This window comes from Melospiza melodia, chromosome 2 (assembly GCF_035770615.1).
Source record: "Melospiza melodia melodia isolate bMelMel2 chromosome 2, bMelMel2.pri, whole genome shotgun sequence".
Lineage (NCBI taxonomy): Eukaryota > Metazoa > Chordata > Aves > Passeriformes > Passerellidae > Melospiza > Melospiza melodia.
This window is the reverse complement of record NC_086195.1, coordinates 128,166,300-128,178,973: the sequence shown is the minus strand read 5'-3', so window position 1 is coordinate 128,178,973 and position 12,674 is coordinate 128,166,300. Positions and strand designations below refer to the sequence as shown.

The window sequence follows — 12,674 nt, the reverse complement described above, 5'->3', positions numbered from 1 at the left end:
AGGGTTTTATGACTAAAAAAAAATTGATCCTAGTGAAAGGCTTTATCTGGAGGTTGTTTAACACATTTCTCTGAATACTGGCAGTCTAATTTCTTCCAGAAAATTTCTGCTCATCTAGGGCATTGCTTTGTTTCTGGTGCCTGGTATGACTGTGGGTATCCTGAGGTGCTTCTCACAGACACTGTCTGTGGGGGAAGAGGCACACACAACACCTTGCAAACTTGCCTTGACGTAGCAAAGAGTTTTATGGGTGCACCTGACCCTCAGCTGAAACTATCCTAAGAATCTGTAATACTCAATCTCTAGGTTCATTTATTGATAACATTAATATTTACATTGTGGGCTCTCACTTAAGGAAGGGCTTCACATTAATTATATCTTTGAACTGTTAGGCATGTCTGTAGCTGTGATTTTTGAAGAATAACATTTCCATCATTGAACATTCTCGAGGACTCAAAGCTCTTTATTTTTTTGAAATTTTATGGAAGAATTAATATACCACCAAGTAAATAAGAAATATATTGTCATAGCAAGTGCCAAGAGACACAGCTTTACCAAATAGTCGTATTTAAGATAATGGTATTTGCCTCATTATGTGATCTGAATAATACATCATCATAATTTAAGCTTTATGCTGTTTAAATTAAACTTGAATTTACAGATTAAATAAACCCCTTGTCACTGTTTGCATTGCCACTGTTTTGACTTCTTGTACTGTAATAAACTGAGCAGACCTAAAGATCAACAACTTTGCTCTATAAATCAGTGCACTTAATGTTCCTTTGAGTGTAGATCTTTCATTTCTCAGCTACCTGCATATCAAAAATACCTCTCAGCTGTCAGCTCACCTTCACCAAGGCAGTCTTCTCTCAAATGCCTTGTATATCCCAGGCAGACTCTGAAACTGAACCTCTAAATCAAAAGACAAAAGGAGGTGGATTAATCAATAAGGATGCTTTCATTTTCAGTATTTTTCCCCAGACTGAATCCCCAGACAGAACAATCAAATCAATCTAATCTAAACTGTACCAAGGCATATAAAGGCAATTTGACACAGATTCTGGTTTTTACATAGATGAGACCGTCTTGCTTTTTCTTCCTTTCTCTCTCTCTTGCTTTCTTTAAGTAGTCTTGATTTGGGATTTTCACTTTCTGGAGAAAATTATAAAATGCTTTTCCCCACCCATGTATTTTGTTGCTAAATACTTCCTTCTTTCAAAATGCTATTCTATCACAGTGTTAGAATAAGGCTTGCAGACTATAAAATTATTTAACTCACTCATTGCTTAACAAGACTTGTTTTGGGAGGTTTATAAACCCAGTGATACTTAAAAATGGTACATGCAAGCATATCACTCACATTCAAGTACTGGCAAAAAATTAGCAACTACAAGTGTCTCCCTGTGCACCAAATTGTCCTTGGACATGTTCTCAAAAATTTCTCCTTTGCTACATGAACTAATTATTGTCTTATTACCTAAAATTTACAACACGGGCAAAACTGAATTTCTCAGCTATATTTTGCTATTAAAGTAATAAAATTCTCATTTTTAACTGGAAATGCAACCAAATTGTTCCTAATGTTTGAGGTGGTGTTTTCCTAGCTTGTTTTAGGGTTCCTGCCAAATCTGCCATTAACCATGAGCTTTTTTGGCCTATCGCAAGATATGAAAATTATTTAGGAAAAAAAGAGTATTTTAAAGAATTGATGAAAACTATGTGTAAAGGGGGTCCTGTTTATAAAGTATATTGGGATATCCAATAAACTTGCAGAAAATCCCTTAAGCAAGTCAGATGTTATGAGAGAGGATATTTTTATTCAGAAGAAAATATACACAGTCTTCTGATTTTCTGGCATGAGGATAATGAAGCAAAGAGGCAAGAATATGTGAAAATATAAGAGAAATACTCAGTTGCGAAAGTCAGGTCTGTGCATATCTGGTGAGTCTCCTGTTTTTTGGGTGTTTTAGCTCTTGATTGTATCTGGTAGTTCTTACAATATTAAAACCAGCTATGCTAACTTAAACAAACAGAAAACAGGTTCAAAACAAATAAACTTAGGGTTTTTTGGGTTTTTTTAAAACTTAGTAATTATTGAAGCTCCTTGACACAGAGTCTTATTAATGAGATCTGGAAACACAGATTTGAGGAGGAAATGAGAGTCAAGAGATGCTAAACTCAAAGGTGAGATTCAGCCTGCAGGACAAGAGCTCCTTCATGGGCAGAGCCCTGAAAGCTGAGAAGGGAACTGGTGCTGGTAGAGTGGAAATACTCCTCAATAGTTTTCCCAAAATATTCAGGACTAGATGAATATTTGGCCATACCCATTATGGCTTATGTTAAGCTCTCTTTCTTTATGAACTTAAACTTAGAAGGAAAGCAAATCCAGCTTAATTTTGTTTTAATCTCTTGTAATCAAATAAAACATAGTGTGGAACAATATTTTTTTAAATAAAAAATATTTCAGCTCTTCAGATACTATTTACAAGTCTTGTTTCCTTTGGCTAACACAGACATATAGGTTTGCACACTGTCTACCCTAAAAAGTCATCGTATAAAGCAAGAGAAAGCAAGCTGTGATAAATAGAAGTGACAATAAGTAGTATGTTTTATAATACTGGACCCATTATCTGAGTGCACATTTCCTGTCTAGAGCATACAATATTTGCTTGCTTTTTCTCCTCAGAATAACTACCCACTGTGCTTGAGTGCCAGCCGGTGCAAAGTTTGGGCCAGGTTTGTTTTACAAACACAATGGAAGAAAACGAGGGAAATAGATGTTCTTTAGGTAACATGTATTTTGCCATCTCTGATGAGGGCAAGATTAAATCAACAAAACTGACAGCTGGAAGAAGACCTATTTCTTTTTCTATTTTGTGGGACTGGCAATGACTATGGAACCCTAGAGTGTCATTTCATTGAGTCAGTTCTCATGTCTTTAGGCAGCGAATTAATTTACCAAGTCTATGGAAAAATTGTTTAGAGTGTTAGCAATTTCTTCATAAAAGGGAATCCCCCTAACTTTAATCTGTTTTATGTGATATTAAATATGTCTTATGAATATAGTTCCAGAAGTTTGTGATGTATTATGCCAGCATTAATACTGTTTTAATCTAGGCAGTTTATCGTGATATAGTATCTCCCACTGCTATACTTACCTACTCTTCCCACTAATACTAATTCTCTTCTTCTAATTTAGTGAAAGCCCAAGACACTCAATTAGGAACTGGCATTATGGATTTGTCATATAAGTTCTGTTAATTAACCTTTATGGACCAAGACAGCACAACTTTTATGTTGAGTACACTAAAAGCATTTAATAGTATACTTAAAGAACACTAATAGTTTGCTAACTGTGTTGTATGTTCTTAGGAAATGCAATTAGAAAATACATAACATTGGATCTGTCATGGAAAAGAACCATAATTCTCTTGTTATACCTTGTTCATGTCAGATGCCATAGTAATTACATAATTTGACAATTACTCACTCTAACAGATTATACACTTCCAATACACGTAATTTCTTTTGTGAGCAAGATAGCATTGCATAATTGTCAAGTGACCCCATGGAAAATTAATGAACAGATTAGTGTTACTAATCTTAATTATATATATATGGCTTTATTAAATGTACAAGGATAAAATTTCCCCAAACACCTAAGGGGTTTAGGATATAGATCCAATAAAAAAATTAAAGAAGGTTTTAGATGGAAACGTGGTCCCAAGGTAAATAAAACTGAACTGTATTCTAAGTTCCCATTAATACCTGCCTAATCATGCAAATGCTGAAATCTATAATTTTCTTTCTTTTTGACTTAAAAATTCTCTTTGGATTCTACTACAATGCAAGCCAGAGCTTCTGTAAATTAACTCGTTGTTTTTCATCCATCCCCATACAAAGTTAAAAAAAAAATAAAAAACAAAAAAAACCACCACAAAACTGCTTTCTTATCTTAGTGGTCCTTTCCTATACAGTGTCTTCAGGGATAGGCTCAATATTAAAAGAGACATTTGGTTGTATTTCTTTATTTTGGATGTACCCTCAGCACCTCTGGCTAGAACTCAGATTTTGCTCAATTTTTAGAGTATCTAGTACATGTGTTAGAATTTATCTGCAGTCAGATGACAGATGCAGGGACAGTCCAGCTGTCCATTATTGAAATCACAACATCAGGCAACTGAGGTGACCCAAAATCCTCATGGGCGTAGTTATTGGAAATGGAAATGGGATTTGTGTATAACCTATTGACTGAACTTACCTCCAAAGGATGCATCAATGGTTGGAATTTGTCCTGAGTGTGAGTTTGGACTCAGATTGTTTTGTGATGGTTGGTGAGGACAGTTCCCCATTGACAAGGAGTTCTGTGAGCTGGGAGTGATTTGTTCATCCTACAGGGAAAGCATTGTTTAGGTCAGTGTTTCTTGCTTTACAGTACATATTTGATTCAAAGCCTTTTATTGTGGGAATGTTTTTAAATCAGTCTGAAATGTCTGTATAGTTGCAGAGGCGCATAATGTTCAACACCAGTTCTTCTGGTCAGCATTGTAGGCACTTAGAAAATGCCAAAAGATACTACCTGGTGCCAGCCTTTAACTGTTGAGTGAAAAAAAACCATAGCTTCATTTCTACTGCTGTAAGATTTTTAAAAGATGCATTGATCATTACTAATGATGTTGCAATATTTTATTATAGGTTACATATGAAATTGCTGGTGCGATAGAAAAAAATAAAGATTCCCTTTCACAAAATCTCATATTTGTAATGAAAAGTAAGTAAATGCTTTTGTGGCTACTGTTGTTAGAAATCAAGATATTATGACTTTAATTTTCATTTTAGTTTTAAGAGATGTTTATATATATTTTATTTCCAGTAAAAAAAAACACCCCTGTCTTTATCAAGTATTTGCATACAGTATTGTTTGAAATTTGCTCTAATTTAAAAGCTTTTAAATTCATGAACATAGAGCATCTTTATCATGTGATGTAAAGAAAATGAAGATGTAATATGATCGGTGAGAATGACTTACAGAAGACAATGAGTATGAACTACAGAACAAATAAAACTCAGAAAACAGGGGAAGGAAATTGGGCTCCCAAAATCATAGAGGCGGCAGTGGGATGTACTCCACTGCTTGAGCACCTTTCTAAAAGCAGTAACTTGTGGGCGTTCTTATGGTTTTTCAGTGAATAGATATAAATGTCCATTGAAATGCAAAATTAAATGCCTTTCAGTGTGCATGTTGCATAATTATGCCTAATAATAATAATGCAACCAAATAATTATATGAATTAATTAATCATAATTAATGATTCATAATTTGATTAATGAAAACCTCTATCATTTCCCCTTTCTGGAGAGGAAAAAACAAAACATTTTCCTCAGGGAAATACCTGTGTCACCCTGAGATGTCATTTGTCATCTCTCCAAATATGTCATCTCTCCAACCACTGTAGGGTTTTTCACTTAATGTATCATATACTTCTATTTCTTTCCTTAGAAATAGAGGCCTCTTGTTAAAATTTATTTCATTTTAGCAATTTTACTGTAAAATTAGGCAAGCACCCTAGTAAAATTATTGATGCATTTTAGATGCAAAAAGTGTACATTCCGAATCAAGAAAGAAATTAAAGAAATTACCTTGAATATAAGCCCATTGATTGTAATTTTAGAGATATTAAAGTTCTCACTACTTGGAACATAGATTGTATTCTGCCAAAGAGCAGGTATGATAACTTCCAGTATGTTTGATGAGAGAGCATTCTTCCATTCTCTCACATAATCCCTTTTTGCACTTTCATTGCTGTTTTGTGTAATCAGCTATGTAACTGTTAAAAAGCAAGAACGGGGGATGGATATAAAGAGATTGGATATAAAAAGTTTCATATGGTGAGAGTGAGTATATATACAGCTGAGGAGTAATAATAATAATAATAATAACAATAAATTCTGCTAGAATATTTAAAAACATGTAAGTCATTTAAGGGCTAAGTGCCTTCTTTTTTAGTGACTTAGGCTTAAAACCTGTTGATTGTCAGTGACATATTTCCTTTGGAGTCAGTTTCAAAAGTTGTGTAATGTCTAACTTAAGTGCATTCTTCCTTTGGTTTTCATTGATTTCATTTCCTCAATCAAAACTTTTAACTATAATTACATTAAAGTAATTTGTATATATGTGTAGGAATGTGAAACATACCTGCCTGAAAAGTATCAGAAGAGACTTTTGACATAGGATGTATCTGTTTTAATTTGAAAGACATAATTTCTACGCGTGTCCTAATCCTGCTTATTACATTTTAAACATATTATGCCCACTGATTGTGCTGAAATAATTTCAATTATCTGTTTCCATATCTTCCTCATAAATTTAATGTTCTTGTTAAGTAAGGAATAGCAACCTTCCACAGAAAAAGAGAAACAAATCTATTGTATTTATCGTATAGTAAGAAACCTGTAAGCATTTATTAAAGAGCAAATTGAAGATTTTTGCCTGCTAAGCTATTGTTTATGATGCTTATCCCATTCATCTTTCTGTGTTTTTTGTTTGTTCATATGATGTATGTGATCACAATGCCAGTTTGCTAGTTGTTAAAATACATTAACTGGAATTCAGCATGGTTAAGGATGTATCATCCAATGAGTTCTTAACACTTATTGATGCTGTGGCAGTACAAGCAGCATGTAATTATCATGTTCAGCTTAAAAAGCCTGTGGCCATAAAGGATTATTAGAATGAAATTTGGAGAAAGTATACTATCTGTCTTAAAATTCAGATTTTTTTTTTGTTTAAAAGCACCTCCTGGAAGCATATGTACATCTGTATGCCATTGTCTTTTTTCTGTAAATGTTTTTAAGTGTGATCTTGATATAGAGAAACCAAATTTTCTACAGTTCTGTTCTTTGCATTGCCTTTTTTTATATCCCTGCTCATGTTTTGTGTATATATAATGAGTGCAATGAGTGTGTATAATTTATTTCTGTCAAGTGCCTTGATTGTTTCTAAATACTACATCTTAGGAAATTGTGCAGAACTCATCTCTTACATTGCTTTAATAGATGGATAAATTGGGAATCTGTAATGGAACAAAATTCAGAGGTGATGATCCCATAAGTAATTAAGTTTAGACAGATCAGTCTGAAGGGTTTTGGTTTATGCCCTCTATTGGTTCAGCGCAGGACCTGAATATGTTAAAAATAGTGCTACTATTTTCAGACATTGAATGTCTTTGATAATTTTGATAATGCTCATTTTTTGATTTTTCCATTTGTTTTAGGTTTACTTATTTAATTCTCTTCTGTTGTATTTTTACTGACAAACATCATAAATATAATTTTTTAACTTATATTTTATCGTCATGCATTTCTTTCTCTTTTTTTATTTCCAGCTAGTGAAAATGTTGTCATCAATCAATTGTTCCAGTCCAAACTGACACAAACAGGATCACTTGTTCCTCCTTATCATTCCCTTAAAATCAAAGGGTGTAAAGCAGCTTTGCTTAGTAAAAAACCATCTGTAACCTGTGCAAGTGGAGAAGCAAAGAAGTATATTGAACTCAGCAAGGTAAGAATTAAGGATTCTTTCCGCTGGTGGCTCCTTGAAGACTTTTCTGCTATTTTGTCATTTCTGCGATCATCTTGTTCTCTGCTTCATTCTCTGTAGTCATTGTGTTATTAAAATAATTTAGTACTTAATCGCAACACCAAAGCAGCAAAAGTGAGAAAAGGTTATAATTTATGAACACTAATAATTCTGGTTCAGAAATCTTTTTTCTTGGACTCTTTGAGCAGAAGGTCAAACAAGATGATAAGTTCCTTCAAGTCTGAATCATTCCAGGATTGCCTGGTTCCAGGGCTTACTAAGACTCAATGCAGTCTTACCAATTTTTGGTTGTATAGGAGCACTTCTTCATTTTTTTCTCCTTGAAAGGCTTTATGGTGAATAGTTGAGTAAATTCAGACATAGGAAGTGCAAAAGTAAAATCTTAATGTTCTTATTATGTCATAATGAGAAGATTTCTGGTTTCATATGAAGATCAGATGTAAATTTTGGCCACCATTGTTATTTTAAATGGTGTTTTATAGTAAATTTTCCCAGTCAATTTTAAATCAGATCAAATATGCCTTATTTCTAAACTTACTTATTTTCCCACTAAGTCAGACAAAAAAGTGAAAAGAAAAACCCAAACAAACATCATCCATAAACCACAAACAAAAGCAAAAAAAGAGAGGAGCGGGAGAGAAACTTTGAAGATTATCAGAAAATTAATTGCTCATGTCACATGGAACATCTCTCTTGAAAAGAAATAATGTGATTTAGTGAGTTAATTCATGACGGAGCTTAGGAATTTATCCTTTTAGAAAAGAAGCACACACTTCTCATAATAGATCAGCTGCCTCACCAGGCTTCTTGAATCTTACAACTCTATTTTTGGTTTACAGCTGCATAAAATTGATTCTGTCATGGGATTAAGGAGCCTGTACTCATGTGTCATTGTGGAAGGCTTTAGCAATGGGACTTTCCTTATAGTCCCTGTGCTGATAACAGCATAATTCCTGACTACTGTTCTTGTCAGTAATCTCTGTGGAAAAATTTAGATTGAAGTGAATGGTGTTGGTTTAAGGCTATATTTAGCAAACAGCTGAGGCCTTGCAAGTGCCTTTAGGTGCCTTTCCACTGTAGTAACAGCTTCCTAAAGGAAGTTGCCTAAGGATGTGACAAAGATCCTAGTCCCATACATGGGAGGAAGTATGAAAAGCATATGTGAGTTAAAAACCAGGGCAAAACACTGCGCAGTTGAGATCTCTGAAATTATGCTGGTTTTGACATGTCCAGAATTGCTTTTAACCTTTAGTTACTCTCTTGAGAGACAGAAGACATTCAGTTCCCTTGGGAAGCATGATATCTGAAGTCAGAAATTTCAGATTCAGTGAAAATGCTGTAAACCTTTAGGCGTTAGTTGGAAGGTGGGAAGAACTTCATCCTTCATCTGTCTGCAGAGACAAGGATGGCTTTGCTTCTCAGACACAGGCTTTGAGAGCAGCTGTGCAGGTGAGACAGAGCTCTTTGTCAATACTAAGTTGGCTGAATTTGAGCAAGGTATACTGCCCTGCAGGACTGGAGCAGAACTTTAGGAATCTAAGCTGTTCCATTGGCAAAAAGCAACACTTTTTTTTTTTTTTTTTTGGAATAGGCACTTGTTGCAGGAGCTGGAAGTAGGTAAATTGTTAAATTCTGTTGTGGATCAAGCCCACATCTGTAACTGTGCAGTCCCAAATAATTCCTTCCCTTCTTCAATATAGCCTTGAAAATATGCTGCAGTGGACTGAAATAATATTTGGTTTGGGTTTGTTTTACTGCAATTGCAAATGCAATGTAAGGGGCTTTTTCTTGTCAGCTTAAAATTTAAATTATTTTGAGTTGGAAAATCATAACCACTGAATTTTAATTGGAGTTTGTTCAGAGGTTAATGGCAATAAAGAGAAGAAAAAAAATAGAATAGAGGAGAGACAGAAGGAGGGACATTAAGGCAAAAATTATCAACCAGAGACTGACATCCATTTATATCTGGAGTTTGAGTCACAACATACATCATACTGTAGGCAGTAGGAATCATGAAATGGGAGGTACACATGGTGCTGTGTATGGGCAGTAACCTAGGCTCCACCATATCCCTGAAAGGGAATTAGAGAATGTTAAAGTCAAATAGGATTTTGTTGTGAGTCTCCTCCTCTTTCATCTTGTCACTGCAATCCTAGCTAAGTGCTTGTTTATATAATTATAAATTTCTCTCCATGTGGCCATCTGATACGTATATATCTGTTTACCTTTCCATACATGACTCTTGATGCTGAGCATGCTGGCACAGGAAGGACACCTCTTTGAGCTAATGCTAGTGTGGTAGGATCCAAGACAACAATGCATCCATTCTAAGGCACGCATGAACAGATCTTTTAACTGGCCAGGAGTTTGGGGCACATAAAGAGTCATAGGAATCTGGGGATGCCAGCTCAAGCCTCTGTGACTTATGAAGATCATGTGGCCTTTTCAAATAAAAGATATCTTCATTGACACTCTCATGACTCTTGCTCACATCAACTCTTGCTCCCTTGTTTTCTCTAATCTTTTTTCCTGGTGCATATTTTGGCTCTGTTGTCTTCTCCTGACTTACTTTGGAAGAATTGGTATGTTTCACAGTTTATACAGCAAAAGTCTTTAGATATTTTTAGGAGGAGACTTTTAGCTTCTTAAGAGAGATTTCAAATATATATGTATGTGGAGGTTTTTTCTATAGATTAGAGGTACAAGATATTCCAATGTAAAGCTGTATATTCCAGGGCAATAGAGAGGTCCAGCTTGTGTGATATAGCCTTTTTCCTTAGCCCATAGCTGAAGATTAAAGATGTCCAAGTTTTGAGAGTTTGAATTAAATTTATTTTTTTCTTTCGTCTTTTTTTTTCATTTTTCATTTGTTTTCTCTTTCTCATTCTGAAACAATTTTTTCTTTCCCATGGAAAGTCATATGTAACATGGGAGAGCAAGTAGGAAGTGTTGTTCTTAGATCTCCCACTAAGTCAAGAAACAATCTTGAACTATTGATTTAAATATTGAGAGGAAGGGGTGACAGCATTATCCATAAGGTGGAGAAAATTCTATTTTGGTTATATTCCACAATTATTTTTAAACTTTACTGAAAAGTGTCATTGGCATGCTAGTGGTCCTTTTTATGAGAGAAACTGGAACAAGCAGATCTTTTTTACTTTTTAGTTTTGAAGTTGAGGGGGAATTTGCCTTTAAAATCTTATTGCATCCTAGTAAGTGAAATAAAAAAGAGCTCCAAAGTTTAGCGTGGTGAGTAGAAAATTGCTTGCAATACAATATTTTTAATGGCATTTGGCTTGAGTGGGCCAAGCTTAGAAGATGTAAGCTTTTTTGATAAAACTGGAAAAGGCAGTAGGCCAGAATATGCTGACTCAATAGAAAGGGATTTTTATGGGGCAAGTGGACTGAAGAAAGGCAATGGAGACTCAGAGGTGAAAAGGTTGTCATTGATAAGGGGGTTTAAATCTCACAGCTTTGCCAAACCCTGGAATGCAATAATTTTGCCAGCCTTTCTGTAGAAAGTTTAACAAAAGACCCTAAGTTCTGGGATCACTTTTGGTATGATTATTTTCATTTCAGTCTCAAAGATAGGAAGTAGAGCAGCGAAAAATTAATTAATTTTCCCCTCCCAATTCTGGTGTATGGGGTAACATTGGTTCTAATGAGATAGGAAGTTGTTAATAATTTATGTCTCAATTTGGTGAAAATGTATTAGCAAAGAGAAGTTTAACTGTGTTTACATGTGCAAGAAGAAATTAGAAGATTTTTTTTTTAAATTAGTAGTATTATTGTTTTGCTGTTGAGATTGTTTTAAATGATCTGTACTCTTAGATTTACTGACTTAAACACCTGCCAAAGGCATAAGGCACCTTCTTACAGACTTACAGAATTAGGCTGCTTCTAGACTCTATGGGATACTAAGTGCACAAGTCCTACTTCTGCCACAGACTTCTGAAACATATAGATTTGTGCAGTTATTTGTAAAAGGTGTATTATCATTATAATGTATGTAGCTGCTTTTGAAATCAAAACTTACCAATCATGGCTCAGCAAATACCTGAGGATATTTATCCACTTCCCATTTCTTTCTGAAACTCAGTCCTTGTCTATGGCACAGCGTTTGTACAAATTTTTGCCTTCATTAGTCAACTGCAACAATGACAATAAAGGTCTACTGCCCATCTTGAGATAAAACTGTTGAGTGTGTGCTTTTCTCTTCCACAGCTGTTGAAAAAGAAAGGAACATCCTCATTTCTCCAGAGACTGGAACGAGGGGGCCCAACCACTGTGGCAGTACAGCTCAGGGTCAGTGAACGTCTTATGGGCAGAATTTGCAAAAGAATCTCCAGGTGTTTTAAAAGCAGGATTACCCTCTGCAGATTGCAACAGAAGAAAGAAAAATCTTATGTTTGAAGGGTCAACTTGCATGACCTGGTCAACCCTTTTGAGAAAATAATGTTAAAAAGTTAGGAAGAGCATATGTATTGAACAATTGTCTTAGCTGCATAAGAAGGATTGATAATTGCTGTTTTGTTGGTTTGTTTTTTTCTCCAGAAATCACTTGCAGATATTATTGGGAAGCTGCAGAATTGCACACCACATTGCGTTCATTGTATAAAGCCTAATAACTCCAAGTTGCCAGATAACTTTGATCATTTTTATGTGTCTGCTCAGCTGCAGTATATTGGTGTCCTAGACATGATCAAAATTATCCGACATGGGTATCCAGTACGTCTCTCTTTCGCAGACTTCTTGTCAAGGTAAATTCTTTCAAGTTTCATAAAACCTTCTTTCTTACCTACACTACAAAGCCTTCTGTCATGTTCTGGTAGGGCTTGCCATGTTGTTTTGCTTATGTGTCTTTCAGACTTTTTTCAGAGAAAATCTTGTCTGACTGCAAGGGGTATAGGCCTGTTACTTTTTAATTGAACAAATAATGAACTTTGGAAATATATTTAAAAATTGATACATTTATAAAATTTATATTGATATGTAGAAATATATTTATAAATATCATCCAAAAAGTTAAGTTTTAAAAGTATGACCTCAGAAAGGAGGCCTTTTTTTACAATTT

The 12,674-nt window shown here is 34.7% G+C and overlaps 1 protein-coding gene across 3 annotated transcripts in view; it reads left to right on the top strand.

Annotated features, from left to right (window-relative positions):
• The window catches only part of MYO16 (myosin XVI), a 357,379-nt gene that overhangs the window by 263,900 nt on the left and 80,805 nt on the right, over positions 1-12,674 (top strand). For all 3 annotated transcript variants that reach the window (XM_063149977.1, XM_063149978.1, XM_063149976.1), the window contains exons 24-27: positions 4,696-4,771; positions 7,386-7,561; positions 11,825-11,905; positions 12,155-12,360. In XM_063149977.1, the coding sequence (XP_063006047.1) occupies positions 4,696-4,771; positions 7,386-7,561; positions 11,825-11,905; positions 12,155-12,360 (539 nt within the window). The remainder of the gene's footprint in view (positions 1-4,695; positions 4,772-7,385; positions 7,562-11,824; positions 11,906-12,154; positions 12,361-12,674) is intronic.